At 38.6% G+C, this 14,517-nt stretch overlaps 1 protein-coding gene across 1 annotated transcript in view; it reads left to right on the forward strand.

Moving 5' to 3' along the window:
- The window catches only part of ME2 (malic enzyme 2), a 47,180-nt gene that overhangs the window by 16,456 nt on the left and 16,207 nt on the right, over positions 1–14,517 (forward strand). Inside the window, exons 3-12 of the mRNA XM_077816676.1 lie at positions 4,020–4,153; positions 5,916–6,065; positions 6,836–6,911; positions 7,845–8,006; positions 9,656–9,759; positions 10,119–10,228; positions 10,357–10,454; positions 10,886–10,999; positions 11,092–11,206; positions 12,534–12,676. Of these exons, the coding sequence (XP_077672802.1) occupies positions 4,020–4,153; positions 5,916–6,065; positions 6,836–6,911; positions 7,845–8,006; positions 9,656–9,759; positions 10,119–10,228; positions 10,357–10,454; positions 10,886–10,999; positions 11,092–11,206; positions 12,534–12,676 (1,206 nt within the window). The remainder of the gene's footprint in view (positions 1–4,019; positions 4,154–5,915; positions 6,066–6,835; positions 6,912–7,844; positions 8,007–9,655; positions 9,760–10,118; positions 10,229–10,356; positions 10,455–10,885; positions 11,000–11,091; positions 11,207–12,533; positions 12,677–14,517) is intronic.

Genomic DNA, 14,517 nt, shown 5'->3' on the forward strand with positions numbered 1-14,517 from the left:
CTTCTGTGACATCGTGTTGTCAATCCAGCACCTTCCACAAGCACTCCATTAAGTGAAAAATATGGGGAAAGGAAGGAAACCACAGGAAAAACACATTTCCTGTGCTGTATTTAAGCGACCAGTCAACTATGATTATAAAGGTTATGTGAGACATAAAATAGACATTTCATTCATGTGGGTGAACCTTGTTCATTTGCACTGATGACTGGAGACTTGTAGAACAGTGAACTTTGTGAATTAGCAAGTAAACAACCAAGCACAATTAAAGCAAATAATACCTAGCTCTTCTATAGCTCTTTGCATCAATAAAAAAGTGACCACTGGGGACCTAATGCTCCATCATGCGGAGCACCTTTTCTGAGCTGCTTAGGCCCCTTGGCTCTTATTGAAGTCATTGTGAATGGAGGGTGATCATCACCTCCGAGGATATAAGCAGCGTGCTGCCCAATCAGCAGGGAGGAGAGGGTGAGAATAGAAAAAGAAGGGGAAGGGTAGTCAAAAAGCATACTGTATGAGAGAAAACAAGTGAAGGCAGGTCCCTGGAGGATCTTGATAGTGCTGTCCTAGATTAGGTATGGTCACATTCTCATTTTTGCGGGCAGGGGAAGAGGAGGAGGAGGAGTGAATAGAGTGGACATAGGTGCAGCAGGAGAAATAGCCAAAATATTGCATCGTTGGCTTCAGGGATTGACCAGTAATTAAGATGCAGCTCAGTGTGAAGACTTGAGTTGTCCAGATATACAGTGTGGGAAACTGTAGTGCCATTTAAAAAAAATTCCAACATGTTAACACTGCAGCCACTCAAGCAACACTGAAGATATCTGTAGGCTGGGGGGGAAAAAAAAAAGCAAGTACGTCACATAAACAAGGGGGGGTAGCTATTAATAAAATATATCAAACAAGCCTTGAGCTTTTTATTAAGGAACGAGAAGACTTGTGGTCACAAGGGGGAATTAAGAGAATGTCATGCCTAAGTATTTATGGTCTCAGTGGTAATTAAGTAAATTGTTTTAAGGGATCTAACCAAGAACTTTGACAGAGATAATGTACTTTTCACTGGTGGGATAGTTCCGTATGGTTAAGGATAAAATGTTAGCATGGACTACCATGGCACACAGCTAAAGGTACTCATGTATCCACAATATGCCAACATTTTTATGGTTGACTTAGAACAACGCTTCCTCAGCTCTCATTCCCTACTCTGCTTGCGCTACATTGATGACATCTTCATCATCTGGACCCATGGAAAAGAAGCCCTTCAGGAATTCCACCATGATTTCAACAATTTCCATCCCACCATCAACCTCAGCCTGGACCAGTCCACACAAGAGATCCACTTCCTGGACACTACAGTGCTAACAAGCGATGGTCACATAAACACCACCCTATACCGGAAACCTACTGACCGCTATACTTGCCTACATGCCTCCAGCTTTCATCCAGACCACATCACACGATCCATTGTCTACAGCCAAGCTCTGAGATACAACCGCATTTGCTCCAATCCCTCAGACAGAGACAAACACTTACAAGATCTCTATCAAGCGTTCTTACAACTACAATACCTACTCCAGGACAGGCCCAACAAAGAAAGTAACAGAACGCCACTAGCCATCACCTCAGCCCCCAACTAAAACCTCTCCAGCACATCATCAAGGATCTACAACCTATCCTGAAAGATGATCCCTCACTCTCACAGATTTTGGGAGACAGGCCAGTCCTCGCTTACAGACAGCCCCCCAACCTGAGGCAAATACTCACCAGCAACTACACAACAAAAACATTAACCCAGGAACCTATCCTTGCAACAAAGCCTGTTGCCAACTCTGTCCACAAATCTATTCAAGGGACACCATCATAGGACCTAATCACATCAGCCACACCATCAGAGGCTCGTTCACCTGCACATCTACCAGTGTAATATATGCCAGCAGTACCCTCTGCCATGTACATTGGGCAAACCGGACAGTCTCTACGCAAAAGAATAAATGGACACAAATCAGATGTCAAGGATTATAACTTTCAAAAACCAGTCGGAGAACCCTTCAACCTCCCTGGTCATTCAATTTCAGACCTAAAAGTCGCAGTTCTCCAACAAAAAAACTTCAAAAACAGACTCCAACGAGAAACTGCAGAACTGGAATTAATTTGCAAACTGAACACCATTAAATTAGGCTTGAATAAAGACTGGGAGTGGATGGGTCATTACACAAAGTAAAACTATTTCCCCGTGCTAATTTTTTCCCCTACTGTTACTCACACCTTCTTGTCAACTGTTTGAAATGGGCCATCCTGATGATCACTACAAAAGTTTTTTTTCTCCTGCTGATAATAGCTCACCTTAATTGATTAGTCTTGTTACAGTTGGTATGGCAACCCCCATTTTTTCATGTTCTTCGTGTGTATATATCTTCCTACTGTATTTTCCACTGCATGCATCTGTTGAAGTGGGTTTTAGCCCGCGAAAGCTTATGCCCAAATAAATATGTTAGTCTCTAAGGTGCCACAAGTACTCCTCATTTTTTTTGGGGGGAGGGGTATTACAGTGTATTTTAAAAATTGGATATACATTAAAGGTGTTATTGATCCATGTTTTATATACCTTCTGAAGTGATAGACTGTGCTTTGTTCCTTCACATCAAGAATCTTCATGATGCTTTTACTTTTGTAGTGCCTAAAATATGGTGAAAATATTGTTACTGTTTTCCAGTTGTTAATTTCAGATTCCGCACCTGTTTCATTGACGATAAATGTGGAGTTTGAGAGATGGTCATGTAATCGGGCATGAATTGCTGCACAGTAATGAATTAATGGGACAGTTCAGAAAAACAGGAGTTATCTGACATATATGCTGGCAAACTTCCTTTTCACGTAACTTTCCAGGATATGTTTACCTCTATGGAATGCACTAAAAGTATTACATAGGGAGTAAAAATGGGGGAATTTAGTTTAAAAAAAATAACAACAATGATAACTAATGAAAGTGAACGATTCACAAATAAACTACAGGTTGAAATTTGAAAGTATTTGATTATAACGAGTACATTTGCAGAAATCAGGATCTGTTTGCAGATGACTCACAAACAGAAAAAGGGATAAATTCATTATATAATTTACTATCAATAACTCTACCAGCCTGAAGGTTAAAGTCCTACCAAACAATGACAACCTGCCATCTATACTGCTGGTTAGATACTTGAAATTCACCAGTAAAGGTTTTCATAACAAAATATCAGGAAGATCTTGTAAAGAAGTAAAATATTTTAGGACTCCTGGACATTTGTATGCATCTGAGATTAGTACAACTAAGGATATTTGGAATCTTTTTTTATTTTTATTTTTTTACCCTTCATAAACTTACTTTGTTGCAACTGATGGAGGAGGCTAACACTTTTTTTGTTTTGTTGATTACAGTTGAAGAGATTAAGAGATCAGTTTTATCCTTAACTAAAAGGAAGGCTTCAGGTTGAGATGCTGTCTGTCCCAGCAGAGGTCTGAGGGCACTGCAAATAACATTTCTGGGTGGCTAGATTATCAGAAGTGTGTAGGGAAATGTTTCAAACAGGGATATTCAAAAGGAACATCTCAAGAAGCAAATATCACTTGAATCTTAAAAACCAGCATATCTCCAAAGGAATCTCCGTCTGGATATAATCCAGTTCTAAAAGCAGAAATGTGCTTGGAGGAAGATATATGTGCTGATGATTAAAGCACAGGAAGTCAGGAGATCTGGGTTCTGTCTGTGCCAATGATTTAAATGATTTGCCCAAGAACTCATCCACTTCTCTATGCCTCAGTTTCCCCAACTGTAAAGAAGGGATATGAATTCCTTTTTCCCAGTGTCGTGAGGCTTAATTCATTAATATTTGTGAGGTGCTTAGGAACTGTAGTGATGGGCATTATAGAAATGGATGGTCATAAATATAGGTACATGTAAATTTTAAACAAAATAACTACTTTAGCTAACAAAAAAGTAAATAATAACATAAACTAACTTTTTTTTCCCCTTTTGTTTTCAGGGCATGGCCTTTACATTACAGGAAAGACAAATGCTTGGGCTCCAAGGACTTTTACCTCCTAAAATAGAGACACAAGACATTCAAGCCTTACGCTTCCATAAGAATTTGGCAAAAATGACTGACCCCTTGGAAAAGTAATAATTAATCCGTACTTTTCTTACCTATGTGTAGTGCAAGCTTAAAGGACTCTGAGAAAATCTGATTTATTATAATATCAAGGCAGATCTCTTGCATCCAGTGGGTTTAATAATTGGCAATTTTTTTTATTAATGCAAACTGTATTTATCATCCAGACTTGTGCAGCTAAGTTGGTTTCGTGGTAATTTAAAGGAAGACATTTGTGTTACTCCACAGTTGTGATGTGATGTGAAAAAGAATATACATAAATAAAAGGTCCAGTCTTGCAGTACTTGCTGAGGCAAAACTTCTGTTAATTTATATAGGAGTTTTGTCTGAGCTAGGACTGCAGGATCAGGCTGTAGCATTATAGCGACTTGGTGGAAACATGACTGTTATGTTTCTGGCAGTCTTTCTGTTGTGCTTTAGAAGTTTAGGAGATGGATGAGTTGAGTTTCAGGATCTCCAAATCTAGATATATAATTTTTCAGATTTTTGTAGAGATTCCCAGATGTGGAAAGAAAAAAAATCAACTTAGGACTTAAAAATCAGACAGGAACAATACAAAAGTAGTTAATATATATTAACTTATGACTAGAGGGAAACAAAAGATGTTTTAACATTTATGGGGAACTTAATGATTAATTGTTTGGTGGTGTTTTTTTTTCTTATTTTGAACTCTCTAGCCTAGAAAACACTTTTTTTTTTTTTTTTTTTTTTAAAGGATGCACCTGTTGGCTGCAATAGCTTGACGTTTTTATCATATTATTGTTGACTTATGTTAGGGTGCAATGTCCTAAGAGCCAGTGAGTGGAAAGCTAGAATGATTTGGGGTTTACCATTGATTTACATTAGGACCACATCAAGATTCGTACTGCAGTCCACTGATCATAGAACAAAGTAACTTGAATCAGTATCACATAGCCTGTTGGAATGGAGCAATGAAATAGTTTCCATTAGGAATGCTTTTGGGACTGCTCTACTGTAAACCAATGGCCCAAAATGAAACCTTCATGAATCTCTTTTGAATCTGCATTGTAATAGAGAAAACAAAGATTCAAGAGTTTATTTTTTAATATTTAAAGTCTGTAGTGTTTGCAGAATCAGACCCCTAATTAACTTCATTCATTTTATATTTTTGTATTCCAACTTCTGTTTTGACATCAGAAGGCTATAGAAAGATATCTGGAGAATGCTACTTTATTTCTATTCTTAATTATGAACATTACAATTTATATCCTAAAACCAAAATGCATTTTCAGTGATTATATTAGAAAAAAATGAAATGTTTCTTTTGCACAATGTCCATCCACTCATTTGTTTATCGTAGGATCCAGATGAGATTCTGGTTAGTGTTCAAAAATTCTCAGTGTGGGAACTTTTCATTTAGAAAAGAACGAGGTTAGGAAATCTGAACATTAAAAACCTCACAAAAAGAAATCAGCCTTTAAACTGCAAATCAGTTGTGACAGGGGAGGGAGGGAGGTGGGAATGAACTCCTATCATTGTGTACATCCATAAGTTGGTGTGCTCCCATACGCAGTACAGTACATCCAGTATTTTTATTCAGACTTTGTTGTTGTTTAATTCTATATTCTCCAGCTTACATCAGTTTCTCAAGGCCAGGGTTGAGTCGGGGAAGGAAATGCATGAGCTACAAAAAATAAAATCTAAAGCAAATTGGTTTATGCCTCGGCATTTCACACTATATGTTTCTAGATAGATGCAAACCATTTTAACCTAATTCTTCTTTTGCCTGGTTATCCCGTTTGATTACAGGTATATCTACATAATGGGAATCCAAGAGAGAAATGAAAAATTATTCTACAGGATATTACAAGATGATATTGAAAGGTTAATGCCAATAGTATATACACCGACAGTAGGTCTAGCCTGTTCCCAATATGGACATATCTTTAGGAGACCAAAGTAAGGACAGTAATTAATTTTATTTTTGAAATGAGTGCAAGTAATTTTCTTAAGTATGATTCTTATTTCTACTGTAATTCAGAATTTATATGGAACACTTTCACTTGCAGATTTTGGCACATTGAAAGTAAAGGCTCAATCCTTGGCTGTGGCCAAGGAGTGCACAGGTAGCATAAAGCTCACCTTTCCATTCCTCTGAGCCTGGGCTAGGCTAGATGTTTGCTAGGCTGAGCCAGTCCCCCAGTGTAATTTAGAGCAGCCTAAAAGCAGCTCTGAGTTATGCCAGTGGTTGATGTGGCAACCAGAGATCAGTGGGACATAAAGAAGCTCTGGCCATGCTCCTTTCTTCCAGACACTCCTGCACTGACAGCAGGGAAGCGGGTGGCATAAGAACTGTTGCACGAGTTCTATACTGATCTGCCATCCCTATCGGGGGTAGGTGGTCCTGCCATGGCTGCTGACACTAGCTTTAGGGTCCCTTTGCCTGGTTGTGCAACTCAAGCTAACTCATGGCAGTACAGAATCCAGGTAGTCTTGTGAACAACTGTATGGCTCTACATTTATCTTTTTAATCTAGTATGTTATCTGGGTTGCATAGACTTAGTTATAACTATCATTCATTGGCTCTTTTATATTCTTTTGTGTAAACAATTGCAAAATTTATAATTAATTTGCACCAAAAATGTTGTCTTTAAAACTTTGTTTTGCAAAGCAGAGTTGCAGTTTTAATGATCAAGTATAAAAGTATTTCCATTCTGATTTTGTTTCAGAGGATTATTTATTTCTATCTCAGACAGAGGTCATATTAGGTCAATTGTGGACAACTGGCCAGAAACTGATGTTAAGGTATTACCACTACAACACTCCATTTTCTAATTGCCTTTTCTTTATGAATCCCTACTCCACTTTTTAAAAAGTGGATAGTTTTATTGAGAGACCTGCTGATGCTAAATAATGCATGCATGGCAATTGTATGAGAATGACAACTGTATATAGTTTGTAACAGTTCTGCACATAAAGATGTGTGGGACTGTACTCTAAATCCAAGTTTATAGTTCAAGACCTACAGCATGAAAGCTGCAGATCAACAATGTTTCTTTCCTGTGCCAGTTGTGATCATCACAATGTAGAATAAAATTTACAAAACACTTTTTTCTTAAGAGTTCTATTTGGAGAGGATTTTGAGATTTGTTTCTTAACATGCCTCTCTTTCTCTGAATTACCTACTGTTGTTGTTTTAGGATTAAGACATAGAACTGGGAGACCTGGGTTCTATTCCCAGCTCTGCCACAAACTTCCTGTATGACTTTGAACAAAACACTTGGAGTCTGTGACTCTGTTTCCCTATCTTTAACATTGAAATAAAAACACCAAATTTGAAGAAATGTTCGGTGGTTTAAGTTTTATTAAAGTTACTGGAAAGTATTTTGAGATCCTCCAGTGGAAGTGCAAGGTCTGTTTACAATGGTGGTACTTAAAAACTTGTCAGCTGCTTTAGATAACTAAGTAATTATTTGCAGCAAGATAGCTGATTCCTGTGGTCACTTTAGGCAAGTACAGTACAGGGAACACTGCAGATACTCACGTAACCTTGTCTATTTCCTCTTAGGTAAAATTAGCTAGTCCTTAAGTGTTGCCACTAGAGACAATAAATTCTTTGCAAGCTATTCTTAATTTGTTTTAATGCTTAATTTTACCAAGAAAAATTTATGCAATATTGCTTTATCCTTTATGTCCATGATTACCAAAGTTTACCTTTAATCTTTGTGTAATTTTAAGGCTGTTGTAGTAACTGATGGAGAGAGAATATTAGGTCTTGGAGATCTGGGTGTCTATGGAATGGGAATTCCTGTAGGAAAACTATGTTTGTATACAGCATGTGCTGGAATACGGCCAGATAAATGCCTGCCTGTATGTATCGACGTTGGAACTGACAATCTAGTAAGTCAAACTGTATTCTGACAGCCATAAAGAAATCACTTTTTGATGGTGGTTTGTAGTGAAAATTAGTACTACAAAAAGGTGTATGAATTTGAGTGAGTACTCTGTGTTAAGATGGAATTATCTTGTGTAATACTGAGTAGTTTGGAATGAATTTAAAGCTGAATATTAAGATCTAAGAATCCCCAGCTACGTATATAAAGTTAAGTGGTGCATTTGGACTGTTACTTGAAAGCTGGTCTGAACTGCAAAGCAATGGGAAAAGGTGACATGATTTTTTAAGCTGCTGGAAGCGTGAACCAGATTTGTTAAAGCATCATTACTCTGAATGTTGATCTGTCCCCTTGTAAGGACAGTGATGTAATGCTTTCAGGTAATAGTCGATATTTGCCTAACCTCATAACTTGTTCCTTTAGGTCTGTGGCTATGTAACATAGTATTCCCAGTGTAGTATTGTTGTCTATTTTATTTATATTGCAGAAATGCCCCAGCAGGGACAGGACTTCCTTGTGGCTAACCATTGTGCAAACACATAGGAAGACACAGTCCCTGCCCTGAAGAGTTTCCAGTTAGATCCCGTTAGACCTTTTTTGTTTCTGGAGGATGGATTCGCTATAGGCAAAATCAAACAATGCTCCAATGCCTTAGCAAATCATTTCTATTTAACTACTAACAAAATTATGAAAAGAGAGGACTTAATATCTCTCCCAATTAAGCATCTGGAGGGAGACTGTCAAAGGCACAAATAGGAGCTAATTAAAGTTAATTTTATCTTGCTGTCACTGGGCCAACTGCTGCTTTCACCGTACATATAGCATAACCCCACATAAGTTGATGGGGCTACTCTGCATTTGCACTGGGGTAAATGACAGCAGAATTTGGTTCACTATTTTAAAATACGTGTAAAATGGCTGTGGGGCTCAGTGCATCATGTGTATAATACATACAGGCTCAGCTATGGCTGAGGAGCTCAAAGTGCAACTCTGGGGCATGACCTTTTTTTGCTCCCCACTCCAATCCTGGGCTGGCTAGTCTGCTGGTGTAGCTTAGAGTTTACAGACTGGTCTGAGTTTGTGCCTTTGAAAATGTACCCCCTTTTTCTTTTCAGCTTATTTTACTTCCCAATTATCTTTTTAAAAGAAAATTTCTACTCTGTTCCTGTGTATTTCATTTTACCCAGTTTCCCAAGATTCCTTATTCTAGCCCCTCCACCAGTTTCTTTTCATAAACACTTTAGACCCATGCATGGCCAGTTAAGTTGCAAGCTCAATTAGACGTGACGCATTCTCATCAAAGGCAGCTAGAATTCAAGTTTGTGAAAGTGATGAAATTGGGGGAGAAAGCAGAGGGAGAAATAGAAAGGGAGCAAAAGATGGTGGGTGACTGCTACAAAATCCAGAGAATTGCCACCAAAACCCAGGATTTCTGCAGTATTTGCTCCAATGGCTGCAGAATCAGAGAATTCCTGGCTCCCTGACTATGGCTAGCTAGGAATTCAACTGTGAAAATATTCACAGAAGGAAAGATAGATGAAATCCTTCTCAGTATCTTATCTCTGGGTAGTGACTGAAATATGTCACTTAGAACTTTGGAGGGTGTATATTGAATGAATGATTTCATTCTGCTGCTATCTTTGGTTTACTTTATAGACCCTATTAAAAGATCCTTTTTACATGGGCCTGTACCAAAAAAGAGACCGCTCACAGCTTTATGATGACCTGATTGATGAGTTTATGGAAGCCATTACAGACAGGTATGGTATTGAATTAGTTACTCATAAATTTGTCAAGAAGGAGTGGGCCATGGGAAACATCCCACAACTTCATTTTCAAATGTCATATAAGGAGAGAATATAGTCGAGTGACTAGAGTACAGGACTATGAATCGGGAGACCTGAATTCTAGTCCTGGCTCTGCCAGTGACTTTGTGTTTGATTTATGGGCACATCTCCTGTCCTCTGTGTTAAACATATATAAGACAGAGATGGTATTTAACCGTTTTCCAGGAAGAGCCTGAGGACTGCATCTGGCCCTAAACAACTCTCTGTGTATATTTAGGAATTTTTGATTTATTAGTGTGTCAGTTGATAAAATATCATGCTCTGTTCTTTAGGTATGGCCATAACACACTTATTCAGTTTGAAGACTTTGGAAATCATAATGCTTTCCGTTTTTTGAGGAAATACAGAGAGAAATATTGCACCTTCAATGACGACATTCAGGGTAAAATGTTCACTTCTGACTCTTGCTACATATGTGAAAACCTTTTTCCCCCCCCCCCCACCCCTCCAAATATGTTCTGTCATGTCAATCTATTCAGCTCTCCTGAGAGACTTTTATTTCCTTTGTAGGGACAGCCGCAGTGGCCTTAGCGGGAATGCTGGCAGCACAGAAGGTTGTTGGGAAAGCAATCACAGAGCATAAAGTTTTGTTCCTTGGAGCAGGAGAGGTGAGTTCTGCCATGGTCTCTAGTGCAATACAAGTTAAACCCCACAGAACTATAAAAAAGGGTGTGGGTGTTCTTTGTGTTTTCTTACAGAACTTTGTATGAGGGAGGCCTGCTGAACTGTATTAAAGGAAATGCCCCTTTACAGAAGATTATTATTTAGATTGAAGTTTGGGTTTAACATTTACAAAAGGATAATTTTCAAGGGCCAGATTCTCACTTTACCCATACAGACATCATAAAGCAGATGGACCCATGTATACTATGGCAGGGTTTAGCCCCCAAAATTAATGATTCTGCGCACGCGCGCGAGAGAGAATGTAATTGTTAGTTCTTACCATACTGGAAGGAAATGTACCATGGTTTTCATAGTACCGTAAGTTAAACTGATGGATGTTTCCTTTATTTTCAAATACTTGTTCTTTATCTGTCAGGCTGCTCTTGGAATTGCAAACCTCATTGTTCTGGCTATGATGGAAAGCGGTATTTCTTCAGAGCAAGCGTATAAGAAAATTTGGATGTTTGATAAATATGGCCTGTTGGTTCAGGTGAGGGTCTGCCAGGCCTTTGGAATAACACAGTACACATTGCTGTTCTCTTTCCTGTCTTTCTCACAATCGTAATCAACTTAAATCTTTAGGGCCGAGAACAAAAGGTAGATGCCAATCAAGAACCATTTGTGCACCAACCTCCAGACCAGGTGCCAAAGACATTTGTAGATGCGGTGAATGTACTTCAGCCATCAGCTATTATTGGTCAGTAAACTTATTTCAGACTCCTTAGATAATATATGTTGTTAATTTTATCTTGCTGTCACTGGGCCAACTGCTGCTTTCACTTTTATCACCGTACATATAGCATAACCCCACATAAGTTGATGGGGCTACTCTGCATTTGCACTGGGGTAAATGACAGCAGAATTTGGTTCACTATTTTAAAATACGTGTAAAATGGCTGTGGGGCTCAGTGCATCATGTGTATAGTACATACAGGCTCAGCTATGGCTGAGGAGCTCAAAGTGCAGCTCTGGGGCATGACCTTTTTTTGCTCCCCACTCCAATCCTGGGCTGGCTAGTCTGCTGGTGTAGCTTAGAACAGCTTACAGACTGGTCTGAGTTACACTGACTGCCAGTGGTCCAAAAGAATGATACTGCAGCTGCGGATCAGTGAGAAATAGAGTAGACCCAGCTACCCCCATTTCTCTTGTCACATTCCTACCCCAGCAGCTGGGAGAGAGATGGTGTAGGAGCTGCTTTGCATACTTTGTGTCACCACGATACCCCCTATGCTGAAATGATTTTTCCCATGGCTGGTTACACTGACTTAACCTAGTATCTGCCAGCAATTTGGTGTAAAGCAGATGTTCTGCACTCCAGTCCCTATTCCCCAGTATTCATTGTGTCAGTGGATGCGTGTGAGTATGTATGTACATGTTAATTATAACAGCCCCTAGTAGCCACCGCTATAGTTAAGGCTGCAAAATGGCTTCTGTTATAGTTCCATATTTTTTCCTTGCACATAACTTTCTGAAAAAATATGGTTTTGGACTGAGTCTTTGTGTCTGAGTGTGTGCAGGTATGTGTGTTGGAGTGTGCATATTCATTGTTATGTATTTGTGCATATGTATGTCAAGTGTGTTAAACTGTTTGAGTTATAAAATGATTGTGGGGAGAAGGAGTACCTCATTTTTAAGGCCTCTTCCCCCCTCATAAATAACTAAATATCTGAACTTTGAAAATTCAAGCATTCTGATTTGTAATGTATTCGCTGGGTTTGAATAGTGTAGGGTTTAAGTTTCCAATGCATTTCAAATTAGAGATGGAAAAAACCTTTTGGGTCATCTTGTGCATCTCCTGACAGTGCAAGATTGTTTCCCACAGCTCATTTTCTGGATATAGCTTGCTTTAATGAATGATAAATATTTATTCAAAGCCTTTTATTGGTTTTTCTGAGTGTGACTGACCTTAACAGTGATGATCTTGATTAACATCAGAAATAAATATATACAGTATAAAGTTTTTGCAATCATTGTCCCATTTTAAATGTGTAACTGTAATTTTTGTATCTTTCAATTTATTTCAGGAGTTGCAGGGGCTGGCCGGCTTTTTTCACATGATGTGATCAAAGCAATGGGTTCCATCAATGAAAGACCTATAATATTTGCACTAAGTAACCCTACAGTGAAAGCTGAATGCACTGCTGAGGAAGCTTATACATTAACAGAGGTACTTAATGATGAAAAATGTCAATGCATATATATTGTTTTTCTGTCTGTAATCTAAGAGTGCAAAACCCCAAGCATTTAAACTTGGAATTTCTCCTTGTAAAGAATACAACTGCTCATTACCTTCCAGTTTCAAATGCATATTTGTCTTGGTATACATTAAAAAGCAGCTCTGATTGTAAATTATTAGATTTGGCAGGTGAAACAATATTGAAGTGTAATCATTGGTTACTGAGAGTAACTTGTGTTTCTAACCTTGACTGACATTGTTTTTGAGACTATTTTTAGCTTTTGTTTTTAAAGAAACAGTTATTTTATGTAATAGTCATGACAGAAACCAGCTACAACCTGGAAATAGTTAATTAAAGCAGTATTTATTTAATATTGAATCAGGTCCTCAGAACAGGGAATGTCTTTGCTTGTGTTGTACAGCCCAAGGCTCATACTCGGCACTGAATTTCCTAATATTTGAATTGGTCAAATGTTTAAAATTAAGCATAGTGACCTGATTCTGATCTCTCTCTCTCTGGATTTTGTAATTCCACTGATTTCAGTGCTGCTACAGCTAACTTAGCCCAGTGTGAGTTCAGGCCCAGTATTTTGCATTTAATAAAGGAAAACCCAATAAAACCTTTATCCTTCTGCACAGTTTTTTTAAGCATTGTGCACATAAGACTGTTTTTTTGTTTGAGCAGCTGGGCAAAGGGGGAAGAGATAGGGGAGAAAAAAAGCAGAGACAGAGTTGGCCTTAGTAGTTTTGAGCTGGCCTGCAAAACAATTTTTTGCCATGCCTTCCATTTAAACCTTTTTGACTCCTGTCCTGTATGATCTTACCACTATCCATAGGGCTAGCATGGGGACTTTAGAAGCGGAGTGGGTTAGTGAAATGGTTCTTTGGAATACATCCCAACCTTAAGTGACTCATTTATGTAAAAATGTGTGTGCATCCTGTTGCAGAAATGTGTATTTGTGGTTTGTTCCTTTCAGCATTATTGGTCATCACATTGATCCATAGCACTGTACATTTTAAGGCTAAAGGGTTTGAAACTTACCTCTCCCCCTTGCCTCCCCAATGAAAGCTGAGATTCTAGTATAGCTTGCTAGTTCTCCCCCAGATCAGTGGGTCTCTAGCGGAGGCTTTGCAAGGGCAAAGCCCCGCTCTCGTAAAAGACAAAAGCCTCTGTACCAAATCTGGATTTTGACTACTGTATTCTGGATTTCTACGACACAAGGGAACTCATATGCAAGGTGTTTAGTCCCTCAGGGCAATTTAATTCTTTGTGTACTGGTTATTCCCCAGATGTTTATTAGGCAATATTTTGGTGAATAAAATATAATACTCTAAATTCACAGTTCAGATTGTAGGTAAACAGAAACAGATGATAGGGCCAGATCTTCAGCTGCAATAAATCAGTGTAGCTCTATTGATATCTATAGGAGGTACTTACCTACACATGATATGAATGAGGTTCTGTTTCTCACTTTAGAGAAGGTCTACACAACAACAGCTGTCTCCACGGAATTGCCCATGTGTTTATGTAGAGTGATGAAGTGCACTCTCTGGAACACTTTATCACTGTCAGTTTCCAACACAAGATAGTGCTGGGTAGATCCAGGTGCAGTAGATCAGTTTAAAGTGTTTTCACTTAGCTAAACACCACTAAAAGCAAGTCAGGCTGGTACTCAAAACAATTAGTCCTTGGCAGGTGGGGAGGGAATCTTTATTTTTCTCCAGTATAGGGGCTGCCTTAATTTCTATTCATGATTTCCCATAATCTACCATTCACATGCAGTTTTAAATTGTTGTGTTTATAATGTTAAGGCTGTGAAATATTACAGGTT

The sequence above is a fragment of the Eretmochelys imbricata genome, chromosome 5 (genome assembly GCF_965152235.1).
Source record: "Eretmochelys imbricata isolate rEreImb1 chromosome 5, rEreImb1.hap1, whole genome shotgun sequence".
Lineage (NCBI taxonomy): Eukaryota > Metazoa > Chordata > Testudines > Cheloniidae > Eretmochelys > Eretmochelys imbricata.